General features: G+C 44.5%; 1 protein-coding gene across 4 annotated transcripts; it reads right to left on the bottom strand.

Moving 5' to 3' along the window:
- Positions 1–8,460: 8,460 nt before the first annotated feature.
- DHCR7 (7-dehydrocholesterol reductase) lies at positions 8,461–16,638 on the bottom strand. Of its 4 annotated transcripts, none has more exons than XM_032690811.1 (8): positions 16,481–16,638; positions 14,945–15,050; positions 13,850–14,072; positions 13,082–13,172; positions 12,265–12,478; positions 11,626–11,830; positions 10,636–10,767; positions 8,461–10,046 (listed from the first exon to the last, which is right to left on the bottom strand). In XM_032690811.1, the coding sequence occupies exons 2-8, from the start codon at positions 15,040–15,042 to the stop codon at positions 9,582–9,584; spliced, it is 1,428 nt and encodes a 475-aa protein (XP_032546702.1). In that variant the 5' UTR covers positions 15,043–15,050; positions 16,481–16,638; the 3' UTR covers positions 8,461–9,581. The 4 variants fall into 4 exon arrangements, with proteins under 4 accessions (XP_032546702.1, XP_032546703.1, XP_032546704.1 ...); XM_032690812.1 differs by lacking the exon at positions 16,481–16,638 and adding an exon at positions 16,441–16,459; XM_032690813.1 differs by lacking the exon at positions 16,481–16,638 and adding an exon at positions 16,384–16,403.
- Between the last annotated feature and the right edge of the window lie 282 nt (positions 16,639–16,920).

Here is a 16,920-nt window from a genome sequence, read left to right as displayed (position 1 = left end):
TGAAAGGTGTCACCATTCAGATACACTGAAAAGGGACATCAGGGAATGCTCTCCCATGAGCAGTGAGCATGAACTTTGAAGGTACACGGGAATAGGGGCCACATCCATGTGCTCTGCACTATTATCCATCTCCTTTCCTGGGGACAAAGTACAAGCCTGGATGGACTTGGGGAGCATTTCTTAAGTTCTTATATTTTTATATTTTCATCCTCCTAATCAGCACAGACACAGGGTAAGCACGTGTTGACTGTCACCCGGAGCTGTGCCCTCCAGGTGAGTGCGATGGGGCTGATCTCTGCTGCCGCCACCCCGATTTAAAGTGCCACCACCTGTCTTGCCTCCTGCCTGTGGAAGCTGAAGAACAGGAGGTACCTGAGCCTCCAGTCTGTATTTCTGTCCCTGCTTTCGTAAGTACCTCTCTGAATTTGGTGTTTTCAGCCTTCCCTTGTACAGGACTGATGGAGAGCATGCTGCTGCAGAGGCTCTCCTGTTCCCTGGGGGATTTTGCTGCTTTCTGTTAGCTCAGTTGTGACCGGCTCCCCTCTGCACATTGCACAGAGCCTGTCTTGCTTTCTCCTCCTTAATGTCACTGGTGCTTTGTTTTATATGTCCTCTTGCTCCTTTTCTCTGCTCAGGTCGCTTCGCTATTGATATGTGAGTTAATTTGTTGCAGGAAAATCTTGTAGTGAGTAAATTGCTTTTCTTAGAAGTGGACGAAGGGAGGGAGGGACTTCTCTTTCTGTCCTCCTCGTTCTTAGCGTAAGGGAAAGTCACGTCGCTAGAGGTCGGTGTCCACAAAGACAGGGGAGTCCTTGCTTTATTCGAATAAAGGGAGAAAGTTTTCTGAGGCAATGACCCAGCGGGGTCTTTGTCAACTTGCTGGGGGTTCGCGGTCCTTTTTATATTAATTTCCCTGGCCATATACTCCCCTCTCCGTTTCCCCACTGACTAAGGTACTTGGGAGGTACAGACTTCCTGAACTGCCCACTACATGTCCCCCCCCTAAACACGTACAAACATGTACCCCCCCCCCCCCCCCTTGGGTTGTATGACCCTTAAAATGAGCTCTAAGCCCACCCTGTGTGTAGAAGTTAATACATTTGAGAAGTTCAATATGACTTAGGTCAAGCAGCAGTTCTTTCAATGTTTCTCTTAGCTGGTTTGTCCTTCAGCCGTTTCCCTTATCTCCAAGCAGACAGATAGAGTTTGTAAAGAGACATTCATCTTGTTCTTGTAGTTAGTGAAAAAAAGCCTTCAAGTTAGTATGTAGGAAGGTATTAAAAAACCTCGGGGGGGGGGGAAGGGTTGCAATACAGTCGGGGGGGTTCTGTGTCTGTATTAATTGTTTCAGAGCTTGTTCCCAGATGCAGATGTGGAAATGTTATTAAAATGACCACAGTCTCTGTGGTGTCTCTGGTGAGGGGGTCTGATATATGAGTGTGGGCTGTGCTGCAACACTTTTCTGAAACACAGACATTTTTAAACTGGTGGTTGTGATTGTAAAGACAGTGAAATCTGAATAACGTGAAAGGCAGAGCATGCTCTAGCATTGCAGTAGTGTAATTATGTTTAACAAAGTTATGTTTTGAAGCAAGGTACTCTATAGATGTCATGCAGAAATATTTATTTGCCTTATTCTCCAGGTTTGTGTGTGAATAACCGTTTACATTTGTTATCTTTCAAGACTAGAAAGCAGTGGTTTTCATTTGTGTCAGCTGAATGAATGTTTTCTGTTTGATTTCTTCTTTAAAATAATTCTGCTTCATTCAATGTTATCTTGAAAAACTGTGTGGATTTTCAGTAATGATTGTGGCATAAAAGTCACTGCTGTTCTCTGCTAATGCCTGCCAACCAAGACATTACATCTAAAAATACCTCAGCTACTATCTTGTGATGGGCAGCTGTGCTTTATATGCAGCAACAGGGTCTAGAAGAGTGTATTTAACATTTATTAAGTGTTGCAAGTGTACTTCCAGATAAATAGCACAAAATGCTTTTGGCGTAGGAAATGCTGTTTATAGTGAATTAGAACTGAATATCATCTCAGGCAGGTGGCCTGGGATGTTTAATTGCAGGACTGGTTGAAACAGCAGGTGGAAAAGAGTGATATTCATCTAAACAAGTGTGTGTTTTCAGGCTACAAGTACACTCTCCTAGTCCAGCATGGATTCTTAGCAGTTGTGAGTCCTATGTAGCAAGCAACAGCATAATTTCTTCATTCTGTTAAAAACAGACAAACAACAACAACGAAAAGGGGTAAAACAAACAAACAAAAAACCCAAATCCAAAACAACCCATCCACTTTTCACCTCGTTTCTTTAAATAATTGCAGTCACATTTGTTTCACTTTTATTGACAATATATTACTAAATATGTAGAACAACTGCTGAGTTTTATTTGTGTCATATTGACAATATGTAAAACTGATTGGTGCTTAGAATTTTCTGTTCTATATTAAAATTTTATGCTTATAAACATAATTTATTCCTTTTTCATAAAATGCATATTATGAGTCTAGGGCTGCACGTGGCAGGGGCAGGAAATAATTCAGATTGGCATCCCAATAAAAAATAGGAATTAGCAGATGTCTTGTGAGATAGCATTTTTATCTTTGTGTTTTTCAAATCTCTGTTTTTATAAGAAAGGTGGACAAATTAAATGCTTACCTAGACACCTTCATTTGGGGAGAGGGTGAGAATTAGTTCATCAACTTTACATGCCAATCACATTGAAAGTAGCATTACAACCTAAACTAAAGCTGAGGTCTCAGGTGACCTTCCACCCATAAATTCATTTCAAAAGTGTAAGTTTCCCTCCATCATTTTGATTTGAGAGCCAAACACTGCTTTATCTAATGGCCATAAGACATCAAGTCAGTGAAGTGTTCAGGGGTACATCATTATGGTGGAGCTAGAGAAGGAATGTGCAGAGCAGGACTCTGAGTGAGATTTCTCCTGGCACATTTTTCTGTGCCAGATGGAGCTGGAAACTTTTGAGTTTACAGGCACACTGCAAGAGAGACAGAATACTGTCAAGTGTTTGTGCCTAACTTACTTGGAAAAAAACTTGCCATGATTAATATTATTAAACATATTTGCTTGCTTGAGAAACTTGCCTGAGAATCCTATGAACCTCAGATAAGAGACATAGTTTTTAACCTTATCAGGAGTAATCAGCATCCACATTCAAGGCCGTGCAAGGAGTCGTTTGAAGCCGGACGATACAGCGGTAATTTATAGACTGGGAACACCAGAGTGTTTAAAAAGCCATCAATAGGACTGTAATCGTAAAAAAAAAAAGGACGCTAGACGGCAGCAAAGACCACGCGACAGTTGCAGTTGTTCTCCCGGCACATTTCTCTGCGCAAACTAGAGCTGGAAACTTTTGGGTTTACAAGCACCCTCCGCAGGAGACAGAACGGGATAGTCAGAAGAGCTGGGAAGGAAAGCGCGAGGCAGCTTTCCCAGGATCAGTTTGCTGCCCCGCCTCTGTCCTCACAGCCTGCAAACCCCAGTCCCTCTTCAAAAAGCACAGTTCAAGAGCTCCTCGGAATTCTGTTTTCCAAGGTGAAAGCAATAAAAAGAAAGAGGGATCATAGTATTAACTATCACACACAGATATGTTGTTAGTTTTTGCAGTAAGTAGAAAACTGTAAATTACTTTAGAGGCTGCTGAATACACTGATCTTCATGGCAGATTCGAATGAGGTGTGTTGCTAAGCCTGTGTTTTGGTTTTGCTGCAGCACTCCTGGAAAGGATGGTTTAGGCTCTCCAAACCTAGGGAACAAATGTGTCTTGTAGCTTGGCTCTGTGTCAGAGCTGGATATACACACATGTATAGAGGTGCGTTTAGTGAAAATACACAGCCCAGCAGCTTTCCAGCTCTCCAAGGGGCGGTGCTTCTGAGGTGCTTGATTTCAGGGAAGTCAATCTAGAGGACAGGAAAACTGGGGGGGGGGGCTTCTAGGGCTCTTGGACCCCCTCAGTCCCTGAATTGCTTCAGGCTGCCTTTGGCTCTGCTGGAATAATTGCATGTTTTATTTTCCCAGCTCCCCTTAAGACCCCATACTTGCATCCTTTCCTTATGTAGCCTTGGAAATTGCACTGAGTGTTTGCTGGCCGTGCCAAGGTTATTGAAATCTTGCAAGGTCACCTGGACTCTAAATCATGGTAGCCTTGCACAGCACAGTGTGGTCCCTTCTGTTCCCTGATATGTCCTGGGTGATTAGTGGAAGAAACTGTCCCTTCAAGACCAACAAAAATATCTTCACTTTACAAATAACATTGGGGAGATTTGAAGGGGAAGGGCAGCCTTGTGATTAGCAAGTGCATTATGTGTTCAAATGCTTCTTTTAGGCAATTTCTCTTACTCCTGCTGTTGCTCAGAGGATTTTCTGTTCTGTCTGACATTGGAGCAGGGAAAGGCTTGTCTCTGTTCCTTTGCTGATGGCTATTCCTGCTAGGAATGCTTTTCCCTGCAGACAACCTGGGCTGCTGCAGCAAGAATTCTTTGGTGACTAGATTGTTAAACTCAGGATAGGAAGCAATTTGTCACAAGGGTTTCCAGGCCATTGCTGGGCTAAACTCACACCCTCTTTGTTGTAAGGATGGCAGGTTCTGCTCCTTCAGGCTGTGCAGACAGATCTTCCTTGTTCCATCTCTGTGCCAATACAGATGTACCGGACATATAGAGGGGAAAGGAAGCCCTCATTTCATTCAGATTTGGGGTTTGTGTAAAGAAATTGTTTTTTGTAGAAGCATGAAAACAATTTTTCTCTCTTCTGGAAGCTTCATTCTAACATGAGCAATGTGTAAGTACTCCAGGCAGTGTCCAGCTGATGTCACCCTTTAAAGCTGGAATCTGAATGACCACCTGCTTGCTTCCCTTCCTGCCTGGGTCCCACTTTGTTGTTTGTATGGCAGGGCTGTAAAATTTGTTCCTTCCAGAATACAAAAAAAAAAAAATAGAAATAAAACAATATATATTTTTGGAAGGATTTTTGGGTGTGTGTATTGGATGAACTTTTGTCCTGATATTTCATGTTACTGACCCCATGCTGCCAGTATCACTGATCAAGTTTGAAGTTTGCCTCTCAAATCCCTGTGCTATGCTGGGAGTTACAAACATAGGAGTGCCAATGTTTTAAAATTGTACTTATTTAACTTGGATTATATAAAATAGATACGTGATGGGAAAATACAGCAAAAGCTGCTGGTAATTACTTGGAGCAGTGACAAATTAGTTTGGTTGGATTATTGTAGGAAGTGACAAATGCCCAGGTTGCCACAGATCTACCTAAGGAGGGTCATGCCAGTGTTCTAGTGTATAACCATTCTGGATTGTCAGTATTCCATTTACAGATGGAGGGGAGTGGGGAGAGGGGAACTGGGAATAGCCCTAGAGAGGGAGGATGTCTCCACACATGGAAAACCTCTGACACTAGGTGGCATTTCTGGGATCAGGGCTCCACCCCTCAGCATGAGGATGGTTAATGATTTCTAACTCATGATGCAAATCTATAGTCGAGTTGATCCAGCCTGCAGGAATGCTGACACAATTCAGGGGTGGTCTACAGCACACACAACGCATTTAGGAAATAATAAAACTGTTATAATGTATTTTTTCTGCTCCATTTGATACAGGAAACAATGTCTAAGTGTGTCAAATCAAAAGGGGGAAAAAAAGAGGTTTATTTATGTTTAGATGACAGATTAAGACGTACTTTATGGCAACTGGACAGGTAAGGAAACTTTTTTTTTTTAATTATGCTATTCAAACCTTTTTTTATATATTTAATATATTTTCCCTTAATTATGTAACAAATTTCCAGTTCAAGGTAATGTAAAATACATGTTTCATCATCTTAACATAGTATAAATCAAAACCAAAAAAATCTAATAAGTATGTGTTGCATCACTTACATCTCTATACTGATTCTCTAGAGGAATAAGCCACAGGAAAGGTCTTTTGAGTAGAGGAAGTGGAAAAAGGAAAGAGATGCATTCAGAAGGGAAAAATATAAAAGGGAAAAGTCACCCATGCTTTTTCAAAAAGAAAAATGACAAATGCAGCTACTGGAAGTCAAGAATCTTATTTTATATTTGTAAATCTTTATCTGGACAATCCAGATAAATACAGTTTGGAGTCAGGCAATTCTGAGGGAGGCTCTGGCAAGGATGAAGGCTCTGGCCAGAAGTAATGGCAGTATGGAGATATTCCTTATCCTGGTCCTCCAGCTGGATCAGGAGAGCAACCTGGACATGGAAACAGCAGTCTTCACCTCTGAAGGATCTTGTCCAGTGGCACGCTCAGGATCTTTTTATATGGCAGCCTCCTGGGCTCAATGGATTGGGCATCAGGAGCTCCAGAACACTTTCAGCCGTGCCAGTTGCTCCTGGGAATACCTCATTGGATTTACATGGGCTCTCTCATTTACTTCCAAGCTTTTCCTGTCGATTTGCATCATCAGGTACTAGCAGGGGTTGCTGATACTTGCACCTATGAGGCAGCATCGAGACCTGGTTACAGGGTTCCTCTGTCTGGATTCTGGCAATTCTCAGGGAGGGTCTTGCCAGAAGGATTGGAGGTGTGAGATATTCATTATCCTGCTCCTCCACAGTTGGCAGGAGAGAGCGCCCTGGAGATGTGAATACCTGACTTTGTCACCACAAGATCTCTTCCAGCAACATACGGATGGTCTTCTCATACGGAACGGCTGCAGCTTCCTTGAAGTCTTGGACTGGCACTGGAGTCTTGAGCTCGGTTGCTGCTGGGCCACCTGCTCCTGGGAATGCCTTACTGCAATGGCCTGGGCTACCACTCTTACTTCCAGGCTTTTCCTGGCCATGTGCATCCTCAGGGATAAGCGGAGTCCAGAGGGGTCACAGACGCTCAAGGCAGGATGAAGGCTCTGGTCAGAAGTAACACAGGTGTGCAGGAGATATTCCCTTTATTGCTCCTCCACACATAGATAAACAGAGCACCCTGGAGATGGGAACAACTGCCTTTGCCGCTGGAGGACCTTATCCAGCACTGCATGGAGGCTCTTCCCATGTGGCAGCATCCTGAGAGCCATGGATTGGGCACTGGTGGCTCTCAGGCACCTTTCAGCTGTGCAACTGGTTTGTGGGAATGCTTTTCTGGGAGCCTGCAACAGGCTCATTCATTCCAGGCTTTTCCTTGCCAGGTCCATCCTCAGAGATGAACTGGGTCTCCTGACACCTGTGGCTCCAAGGGAGAAGGGAGACCTGTCCACAGGGATTCCTCTGTCTCAGAGGCGCTTGGGAGCATCCTGGGGAGCATGGATTGGGCAGTGGCAGCTCCAGGACACTTGCTGCTGTGCCACCAGCTGCTCCTGGGAATGCCTTACTGCGATGGCCTGGGCTCCCATTCTTAATTCCAGGCTTTTCCTGGCCATGTGCGTCCTCAGGGAGGAGTGGGCTCTGCTGTTCCCCACCCCTCCCAGGCAGCAGAGAGACCTGTCCAGAGGGGCTCCTGTGTCTGACTGACTCCAGCAGGTCTCCCAGAGGCTCCAGGAGGGATGGAGTCTCTTGTCAGAAGTAACTGTGGTGCCAAGATATTCCTTCTCCTGCTCCTGCCATCCTGGATCGGGAGAGAGCCCTGGAGTTGGGAACACCTGCCTTTGCACTGCAGGATCTTGTGCAACAACGTGTGGAGGGTCATATCCTATGGCACTGCTGCAGATTCCTGGGAGCCATGGATTGGGCACTGGGGTTTGTCTTGAAACTAAGAATTTATTTCTTCCATTTCTACAAACGTGATTTTACACAAACTGTACAGAATGAAGTTTTCAAACCACTCTGCAGAATTCGACACGGCCTTACCCATGGCTGCAGAAAATCCCTGTCATGGGATTTTCTACGACTCCACGCACAGGCACTGATGCTTCAGGGTGTACCTTGGATTTATCCACCATGGATTTATCCACAACCACAGATCCTTCAGGCTTGTCCTTGGGCTCATCCACAGCCACTGATGCTTTGGGGTGTCCTGCTCCCGTGTGCACTCATCCACAGGTCACAGTTCCTCCAGCTGGAGTTCCAGACTGTCCAGCACAGCAGCACAGAAACAGCAGTGATGCCTGGACACCTGCCAGCCCAGGTGTGTCACCACTGCTGCCACCAGAGTATCCCCAGGCACAGCACAGTAAGATGAGAACCAGCAAAACCCAAATTAAGCCACTAACGAGCACTAATAATTAACAACCAGTGAGCCCTTGGCCAGCACAGGAGCCTGTCAGTGAACAGCTAAACAGGTACTAACAGCTACACATCCAGTTTAGCACATTCCAATCAAACCTGTTGTTCTCTCAAACCCTTCCAGCCCCATGTTGGGCACCAAAAAGGACAGTCAGGCTGGCAACTCAGCCCCACACAGCCACCCTCTCATAGCCCTGCAGTGGGATGGGGGAGGGAATCAGAGAAGTGAGAAAACTCAGGTTGAGATAAACATAGTTTAATAGGTAAAGGAAAAGCTGTGCACACAAACAAACAAAATAAGGAATCCATTCCCCACTTCCCATCTGCAGGCAAGTGTTCAGCCATCTCCAAGAAAACAGGGCTCCATCACAAACAACACCACTCCGAATAATCCCCCCTTCTTTCTTGCCTGAGCACGATGCCACAGGGCTGTCTCACCTGTGTCCCCTCCCAACTGCTTGTGCACCTCCAGCCCACTCCCTGGTGGGTGAGATGCAGAAGAGGCCCTGACACTGTAAATACTGCTCAGCAATGAGAACAACATCTCAGCATTATCAACAGTCCCAGCACAAGGACAAAACCAGCCCTATACCAGCTACTATGAGAAATTTAACTCTACCCCAGCCCAAACCAGCAGAGCTCAGTATCTACACAAAGCAAGATTTGGTTTCAGCATCAAATTAATACTCAGTTAGTCACATACCATATTTTCAGGGGCTGAGAATGTCACTTTTGAGCTACACTGATTTATACCAGCTTTCACAAACATTTCCTTTAGATTCTAACCATGATTTAACATCACTGTCTCCAGTTCGGTATTTCTCCAAAAAGCAACAAACAATAAATCCTCCTCTGGGCTTGTTACTGACTGTAGGTTCTGACTGTCACAAGCAACTGCAGCAGACAGCTTCTTTCATAAAGACATCACAAAACTACTTTCCTCCTCTCCTAAATCACTGGAAACTGGTTCCAGAACTCTGCTACTGGGAAAGGTAAGGCCACCTCCCAGCTCTGGGGGATTTCAGGACTCTCAGTACATGTAACTTTTCATCTCCAAGGTAATCTGGGAACTGGGGAGGTACAGGAGGGAATTCCAGGTAGAAGAGTTTTCTAAAAAATGAGGCATTTCAGTGCCTCATTTCATTTACTTTAAGCACAGCATTGCCTGCAAGTTCTTTCAGTACAGCAAGGATTATTGTCCAGCTGCCTTTTCTCCTTCAGAACAGCACAGAATGTCTTTCACAAAACCTTGGTGCTAGTTTACCTGTGTGAATAAACTCCATTCACCTCAAAAAAAAAACAAAACAAAAAAAAACACCCAACCCTTTTCTTCTTTCTTTCCCCTGGATTCTGTGTCAGCCTTAAAACACCCCAGGGATGAGCCGGTAGGGCACCGCAGCGGTGTAGCGCGTCCAGTCCTTCCCATATTTGCTGGAACAACGGTGCTCGTCCCTGACGCAGCGGTGGGTGAGCAGAATGGTCATGTAAATGATGTAGAAGTAAGGCAAGATGTGTGCAAACCCACAGGCCAGGCAATAGGCCAGCGAGCCCAGCAGGTCTCCTGTGTAGTTGAAGTGACGAGCCCACCCCCAAAATCCCGAGGTCATCAGCTTGCTGTAGTACTTGGTGCCATCCACAGACATGTAGGAGCACTCGATGTACTCGGGTTTCTTCCCCCAGATCCTGCAGTTCCCCTCTGTACGACGGAAAAGGTCCTTCTGGTGGTTGGTAGCTCGGAAGATGTAGTAGCCAATCAAGCCCAACATCAACACCCCCACCGCATTGGCTGTGCCCAGCTGGACGGGGTGGTAAACCAAATACAAACCCTGGGGAGCACAGAGACAAGAGTTGCAAACAAAATACAAATATGCAAAAAACAAAATACAAACAAAACTTGCAACATGTGCTCAGGATGCCAGACCAGTAACTTGACTACAGTGACCCACAACAGACGAGAAGAAAGGATGGAAAAATCCACTCCCAACACTACAACTGTGGAAAACTTGCACAAAACTCTGCATTCTACATTTGCCTTCTTTCTCTCTCCAAAATCGCACTTTTTCATGAAACAAGTAGAGAGAAGTTGCCAGGATGCAAACAAAGCAGGAGAGAAGGGAAAAAAACAAACAACACAAGCCAAACCAACCACCACCAACCACAAGACCCTCAACATGCAGCAGCACAAAAAGAAACAAAGGATTTAGAAAAATACGCAGACAAAATAGACAGTGACAGAAAAAGGCCCAAAAGAAGGAAAAGATGTCAATTCCATGCATGGAAAGTAAACCTTCCTACAAGTGAATTGTTACAAGGAATGTTGTCATGGATTCTCAACACTCAAACTGTCTAGTAATTATTTAAGGTACAAATTATGCTGCTGGGCAGAGTGTTTCTGGAAAGGTTCTTTCCTTTTACCTGCAGAGTATAGAGGTAAGGCAGCCAGACGCAGTCTCCCCAGCCTAAATACCATCCAAAATGATCATGGCAGATATCAATGGTTTTCAAATACCAGGCTTCGTTCCAAAAGAAGTCCACAACATAAATACCCTGCAAGAGAATAATTTCCCATTAATAACAGAGCACAGTCACCACTTACCCTGTTCAAGAGCATCAGCCTAATCTCTGTGCTGTCTTGGGATATGATCTCAAAATTCACTTGTGAATTCCTTGCTAACACTTGAAAAACAGGGTGGTAAGAGGAACACATCACACCAATACAATCTATCTGGATACACATCTATCAAGACAAAAATATGATGACTAGGGCAAGTGTCCTATGTAAAGACACACTTCAGAAGTGAACTCACAACTGACCACCCTGATCACTCTTCAGCTTAGAGCCATGTGGTTACACAGAGGGGGGACAGAGCTTCCATTGGACAGGCTTTCATTTACACAGATCAAAGAGCAAATCCAAACTATGCCCTGTATTTATTACCTTGGGGTCTCTTCAGTAGAAAGCACAGCACCATATGGACTGTTTTGAGGTGTGCAGGCATTTGTAGTTCTGCCTGTCTCTCTCTCTCACACACACAGACACACACACACACACAAAGTCAGGTGTAGCACTGCCCTCAGAAAAAACCCACCCAATCTTGCCCCATCTAAAGACATAGATGTTTAATTTGGATTCAAGATCAGGCTATGCCTGCGTCCAGAACAGAGGTTCAGAAAAGTTTCCACTGAAGTTTCCACTAAAATCTGGTGCAGACATGACCAAGGCACTGGTGGCACTCTGAAGGAACACAAGTGTCCAAAGAAGTCCCACTACTTCATCACTGAATGAGCTTGTTTAGGCCAATTTAATTTTCTGTCTAAGTTTAATTCCCATGGAAGGAGGCTTTTCCCTACTTTAATATGAGTTCATTTCCAAACAGGTTTCTTAATTTCCTCCTTTGCATTTACCTGAAGGACATTGACAAGGATCATGGAGTTTGTCACTTGGCCATAAAGCTCCTGTTGTTTGGCAGCATAGGAAAGGTTAATTAGAGTCCAGGCTACAATCCCAGGGCGCCCATTGAAGAAGAGCTTGAAATCAAACCACCTTCCTATTCGAGGGTTAAATTCAATGCCCATCATGTAGTCGTAAAAGAAGTTGCCAGTGAATTTGCTGGAAAGCATGAAAAAATAGAAAAGTGCACAGTTACACACAAATACAGTCAATTACTATTGTGACTACACATTTCAGATGAATGTGATGTAGTGATGATAAAAATCATAAACTCACATAAGACTGTGGAAGACAACACAAACTGACCCAACTGAAGCATTGAATTAATAAATTTTAGAATTTCAGAAGTGTCCTGCTTTACTCTTTGTAATGCTTTTGAACAGTCTAACTGTAACTTTACTTACAGGATGGAGGTATCTGTGACACTAATGCTGCTGTCACATGTGTGGAAACATGGAGGATGGTGCCAATGAAGCAAAGAACCACAGTCAAATATTATCTTATATATTATTTGTGCCAGTCATTCAATTTATAAGCCCAATTTTCATTTAACTATTTAATAACTAGTATTCTCTCACTACTCAGTTACATACCAGTCTTTGGCATTGGTAGGGAAGAAGTAGCCTTTAATCATGGCAAACGTGGAAACTGCATATCCCAGGATATTGGCACACCACAGCAGAGGAATCCAGTTGTCAAAAATGATGGTAGGGGAGAAGAAGTGGAAGTAATAGGCATTTGCAAACCAAAGCACATGGGTAATGATCCAGGCCTGAAGTCCATTGATTTCATATTTATTCACTACACCTAAAATATGAAGAAAAAAGGGACTCTTTAGCAACATTACATTAATACAGCTTTTTATTATGTATAGAAGCTCAAGCAAGTGCTCATGACACGACGTGACACTTTTCTGAAGGTTACCTTAGGCTCTGCTGTAACCATTAGGCTTTGTTAGGCTGAGTTTTCTTTTCACAAAACTGAATTTAGAATCTCCCCCAAAACTGATGGAACTAACAAGTGACCCTTTCCAACACTTGCTTCACATCACCCATTTGATTCCAGTCTCTTGGGCTAACGTAGCTCCAGCAGGTACAACTGCTTCATCACATACCAGCAACAGTCCACTGATGATTCTAAGTGCCAAAATTATCAGCTTTTCCATTGCTGGTGTGCTGCCTGCTGTATCAATAGTTTTACTGGCAGCAAGAGAGAGAAATTCTATAATTTATTCTACAAGAGCACAAAGGCTGCTTTCTATTTGGCTTTCAACTGAACACATGAGGGAGGTGAGGGCACTGACATCCACATTTCCTCCAGCCACAAATGGGCTATCAAAGACTGTAAGTACAGAAATACTCTAATTTTAAGAGACTGGATGGTGTAAGTGTATTCTAAGGAAGACCTTACCAGCAGGGGTGACAGCACCTTCCTGCACACCTCCCACATATCCAGGAAGAAATTTATGGCAGAAATCTGGAACGAACACATACAAAACCACCTAGAAGAGAGAGATTGTATTAAAAGACAATACCCCTCATAGTACTATTATATATATACACCAAATATACTCTGCAGATTCTAATAAATATTGGATAAGCAAATATGGCAATATTTAGCAGTTGTGATTTTAGACTAGTAATACATCCAAGCTAATACACAACTCTAAAGATGTATTTTCTGACAGGTTGTTAATCCTTTTTTGGTGGGGATGCAGGACAACTGCTAACTAGATTCAGGTCCTCATCCTTTTATTTTGAAATTAATCTGAGTTATAAGTGTTTCCCAATTAGGGAAAAAAAATAGGTTTGCTACATTCGAAGATATTTCACACATATAAGTTAAATTTCATTTGACAGCCTTCTTTTACTGCCTGTCTATAGAAAATATCAGCCTTTCTGCAGTGCTTTATTGGGTATGAATTTAAAACAAATGGGTAGTGTTTTTCTATAGTACCTTCATCAAGGATTATGTTTCACAAGGAATATCTGTGTATATTCCCCATACACTTATTTTTCCAGTCCATAAGCTTCAATTGGATTCCAAAATCCATGGAAAGTGAGAAACACCCAAGAGTAAATGTCAGGCCTATATTCCACTATCCTTTGTGTAAAAGGATTCATCCAAGAGCTGTTTGAAAAACCAGACCCTTCACCAGTTCATGACTCAATGATGTACCTGGAAAGCCACCCAAAGGGAATAGATGCCAGCAGCCCTGTAGGTCAGCGTGGGAGTCCTGTTCCAGATGTCAGACAGATGTTTGTTCCCTGTGAGCAAGTCCCTGAGGGGATCAGTCAGAGAGCACTGGTACTGGTCACAGGACATGATGAAGTAATACACAATCAGTGGGGCAAACAGGAGCAGGAAAAGGATGCTTGCCAAGGAAAACCAGTCCACCTCCCTGCAATCCAAAACACAGCAGTTTTTTCCCTGGTTTTCAGGTAGAGAAGTGGTTTAATTATATCAGACAATCTTTTTTCAGTGGCCCTTCCAGACTAACCGGATGAAAACTGAAAATGTTTTCAGGGCACACACATTTCTGTGGGTCAAACAACCATAAAAAATTTAGCACTGAACATAGACCACACTTTACCTCAAACTGTTATAAAACTACTCTACTTGATCACAGCAACACATCAGACATTATCTCCCCTCGGGAAAGCAGATTATTATCACAGACTTCATGGCAATCATGGCTAGAGCTGGTAGAGTATTCAGCTGGAAGTGATAACAGAACCCCAAGAACATTATGAAAAGCTTGGGAAGACAGAAAAGGCAGACCTTGGATGGCCAGGAGTTAAACTCCCTGTCCCACATGCTGTCTGGAAAGCCACAGGCAGCCGTGACTGTTTCCAGCTGCAATACAACACCCCACCAACACCTGCCCAGCTCTGGGAGAACAGAGTTATCAGCCATAAATCCTGCTACAGCAGGAGCTGTCAGCTGGGAATACCAGATGCCGGATGCCTGCTTTCCAAAGCTCAGGAAATATTTTGGTCCTTGAAGGAACTACAAATTTTACCAGTTTTTACGATTCACTTTCCTTTTTTGCAAGGAGGACTGTGTTTTAGCCCAAGCCATCTGGCAAGCTCTCTGCCTCAAAAACCTTGAAGGACTCTCGTTTGGCATCTGTTGCTACAGGAAATTATCCATGAGCCTTCAAGGGCAGGGCACTACAACAGTCTGTTATTAACAGGAATGGAGCAACTTTAGGAGTTAAGTATGAAGCACTTGGAAATACAAGGACTAATTAGGGTCATCAGCTTCTCTCACCATGCTCTTCCCCACTGCACTTGAGAGGTTTGAGTATCATTTTGGGTGGCTTTGTGTTTTCTTTCTTGAGCAAGTTTCTTCTCCTGATGGGCTGCCATGATATCTTCTAGGAAAGAAAACAATTCATTGCATTACTCCAGCTTGTTCTCAGTAATGCCTATGGCTCCAGAAGAGAAACACAAATAACAGTTATTAAAAACTCTTCTATAGCCTTCTGATTACAAGAAATTTGGGGGTGTAGGGAAGGAAGGAAAAAATCCTTAGCAATTCCTTACGAATTTATATTCAGCAAAACATAATCAAAACACCGATGTCGAGCTAACCCATTAAACCTCTTGCTAACTGGAAACTTCTTTTAAGATATATTATATAATATTATATATGGCACATTAGTTACCTGTGAAATGCAAAAGGAAAGAAAAATGTTTCCTCACATTCTTTAAACCTCTGAAAATAAATTTCTGTATCTAATTGCCTTCTTTAATTAGAGGAATGGCTAACATTATCTGTAACATTAATTGTAACATTATCTGTACTGGACCTCGGTGAAGATGTACTTTTGTCAAGATCCCTTGCTCCAGTTCTGCCAACTACATGAAAGAAAACAGGAGATAACCTCACCGAAGTCAAAAATCAGCTGTTATGGCAGTTGACACTCTATGGGGTTTAGCACTGGAGCTGAATCTCTGTGGGATCTCTGGTACAGAACAATGTATTTAATGAATGGTGCTGTTGCTGAACTTCCCTGGGCAAGTTGCAATTGGCTACTGAGGCCAAAAGATGTAGTCTAAGGATTTTTATCTTTTGAAACTACAGGCTGAATTTTAGGGATAAATTGCAGTACGGAAAGTGGATAAAACAGAAAATAGTGTTTCTTCCTAAAACAGATTCGAAACAGTCCACTTAGGGAAAACTTACAGACTTGTAAAACTCACAAAGCTCGAAGCCTGCTCAGCAGAGCTGATTCCTCATCTCCACTGATCAGCAGGAACTGGACTCTCTCCTATTTCAGCGTCTCATCTGTGTACACTGTATTAAGGCCTCACAACTTCTTAAGAAAAGTAGCAATGTAATCTCACATTTCTGGAAAGGTTTCCTTAGCAGATGGGTTTAAAAGCAAAACTTTGTTGCCATGACCAATGAATGCACAGCGGGGCTATAGAGCCAAAGGTTATTTCTGTTGCTAGTTTTGCTACACCCTCTGATAACTTATGTCCAGATCAGTGCTGGTAACAAGAATTCCCACTGTACACTTGTTTCATTTTTCAGGCTTTGCATTTCAAGAACGGTGAGTTTTTATTGGAAACTCTGAAATGGTTGTAACTAACAGCTCCCGCCGCGGCCCCGCTCGGCTCTGGATGGGGAAGGAACGCGCCCATCCCCGGCCCGACACCCCCTGGGGGCCGCGCACCGGGGGTCCCTCACCAGGGGTCACTTACGAGGGGTCCTCTCCGGGGGTCCCTCACCGGGGGTCGCTCACCGGGGGGGTCACCTACCGGGGGTCGCTCACCGCGGGTCGCTCTCTGGGCCACTCACCAGCGGCCACTGACCGGGGGCGGCGCACCGGGGATCCCTCACTCGGGATCACGCACCAGGGGCCGCTCGCCGGGAGTCCCTCACCCGGGACCGCGAACTGAGGGCTGCCGGCCGGGGTTCGCTCAGCGGCAGCGCTCCCGTCCCAGCGCAGCACCGCCCGCTCCAACCTGCAACTGACCCGCGCACCCTCGGCCGGTGCCGGCCTCGCCTCTCGGCCCCGCCCCCGCCCCACTGCCCCGACCAATCCCCGCCTCGCCCCGCCCACCCCGCGCCCTCCCATTGGCTGCGCGCGCTCAACCCATGGCGCGAGGAGCGCGCGGGGAGGGTTCGGCGGCTCGAGCCCCGCGCGGGGGGCGTTGGGTGGAACCTGGGAAGGGATTCCCGGGAATCCTTGAGGGGGTGGCGGTGACCTCGCAGGGAACAGGGAGTTACTTCGTGGC

Source organism: Chiroxiphia lanceolata, chromosome 6 (assembly GCF_009829145.1).
Source record: "Chiroxiphia lanceolata isolate bChiLan1 chromosome 6, bChiLan1.pri, whole genome shotgun sequence".
Lineage (NCBI taxonomy): Eukaryota > Metazoa > Chordata > Aves > Passeriformes > Pipridae > Chiroxiphia > Chiroxiphia lanceolata.
This window is presented reverse-complemented; position numbering and strand designations above follow the sequence as displayed.

What these genes read in the sequence shown, in the direction of transcription:
- DHCR7 (XM_032690811.1), bottom strand. Translation starts at nt 15,042, where the DNA reads ATGGCAGCCCATCAGGAGAAGAAACTTGCTCAAGAAAGAAAACACAAA. An exon ending in AGGTGCTGTCACCCCTGCTG is followed by an intron (nt 12,479 to 13,081) that starts GTAAGGTCTTCC and finishes TTCATATTTTAG; the next exon opens with GTGTAGTGAATAAATATGAA. An exon ending in CTTACCTCTATACTCTGCAG is followed by an intron (nt 10,047 to 10,635) that starts GTAAAAGGAAAG and finishes TGTGCTCCCCAG; the next exon opens with GGTTTGTATTTGGTTTACCA.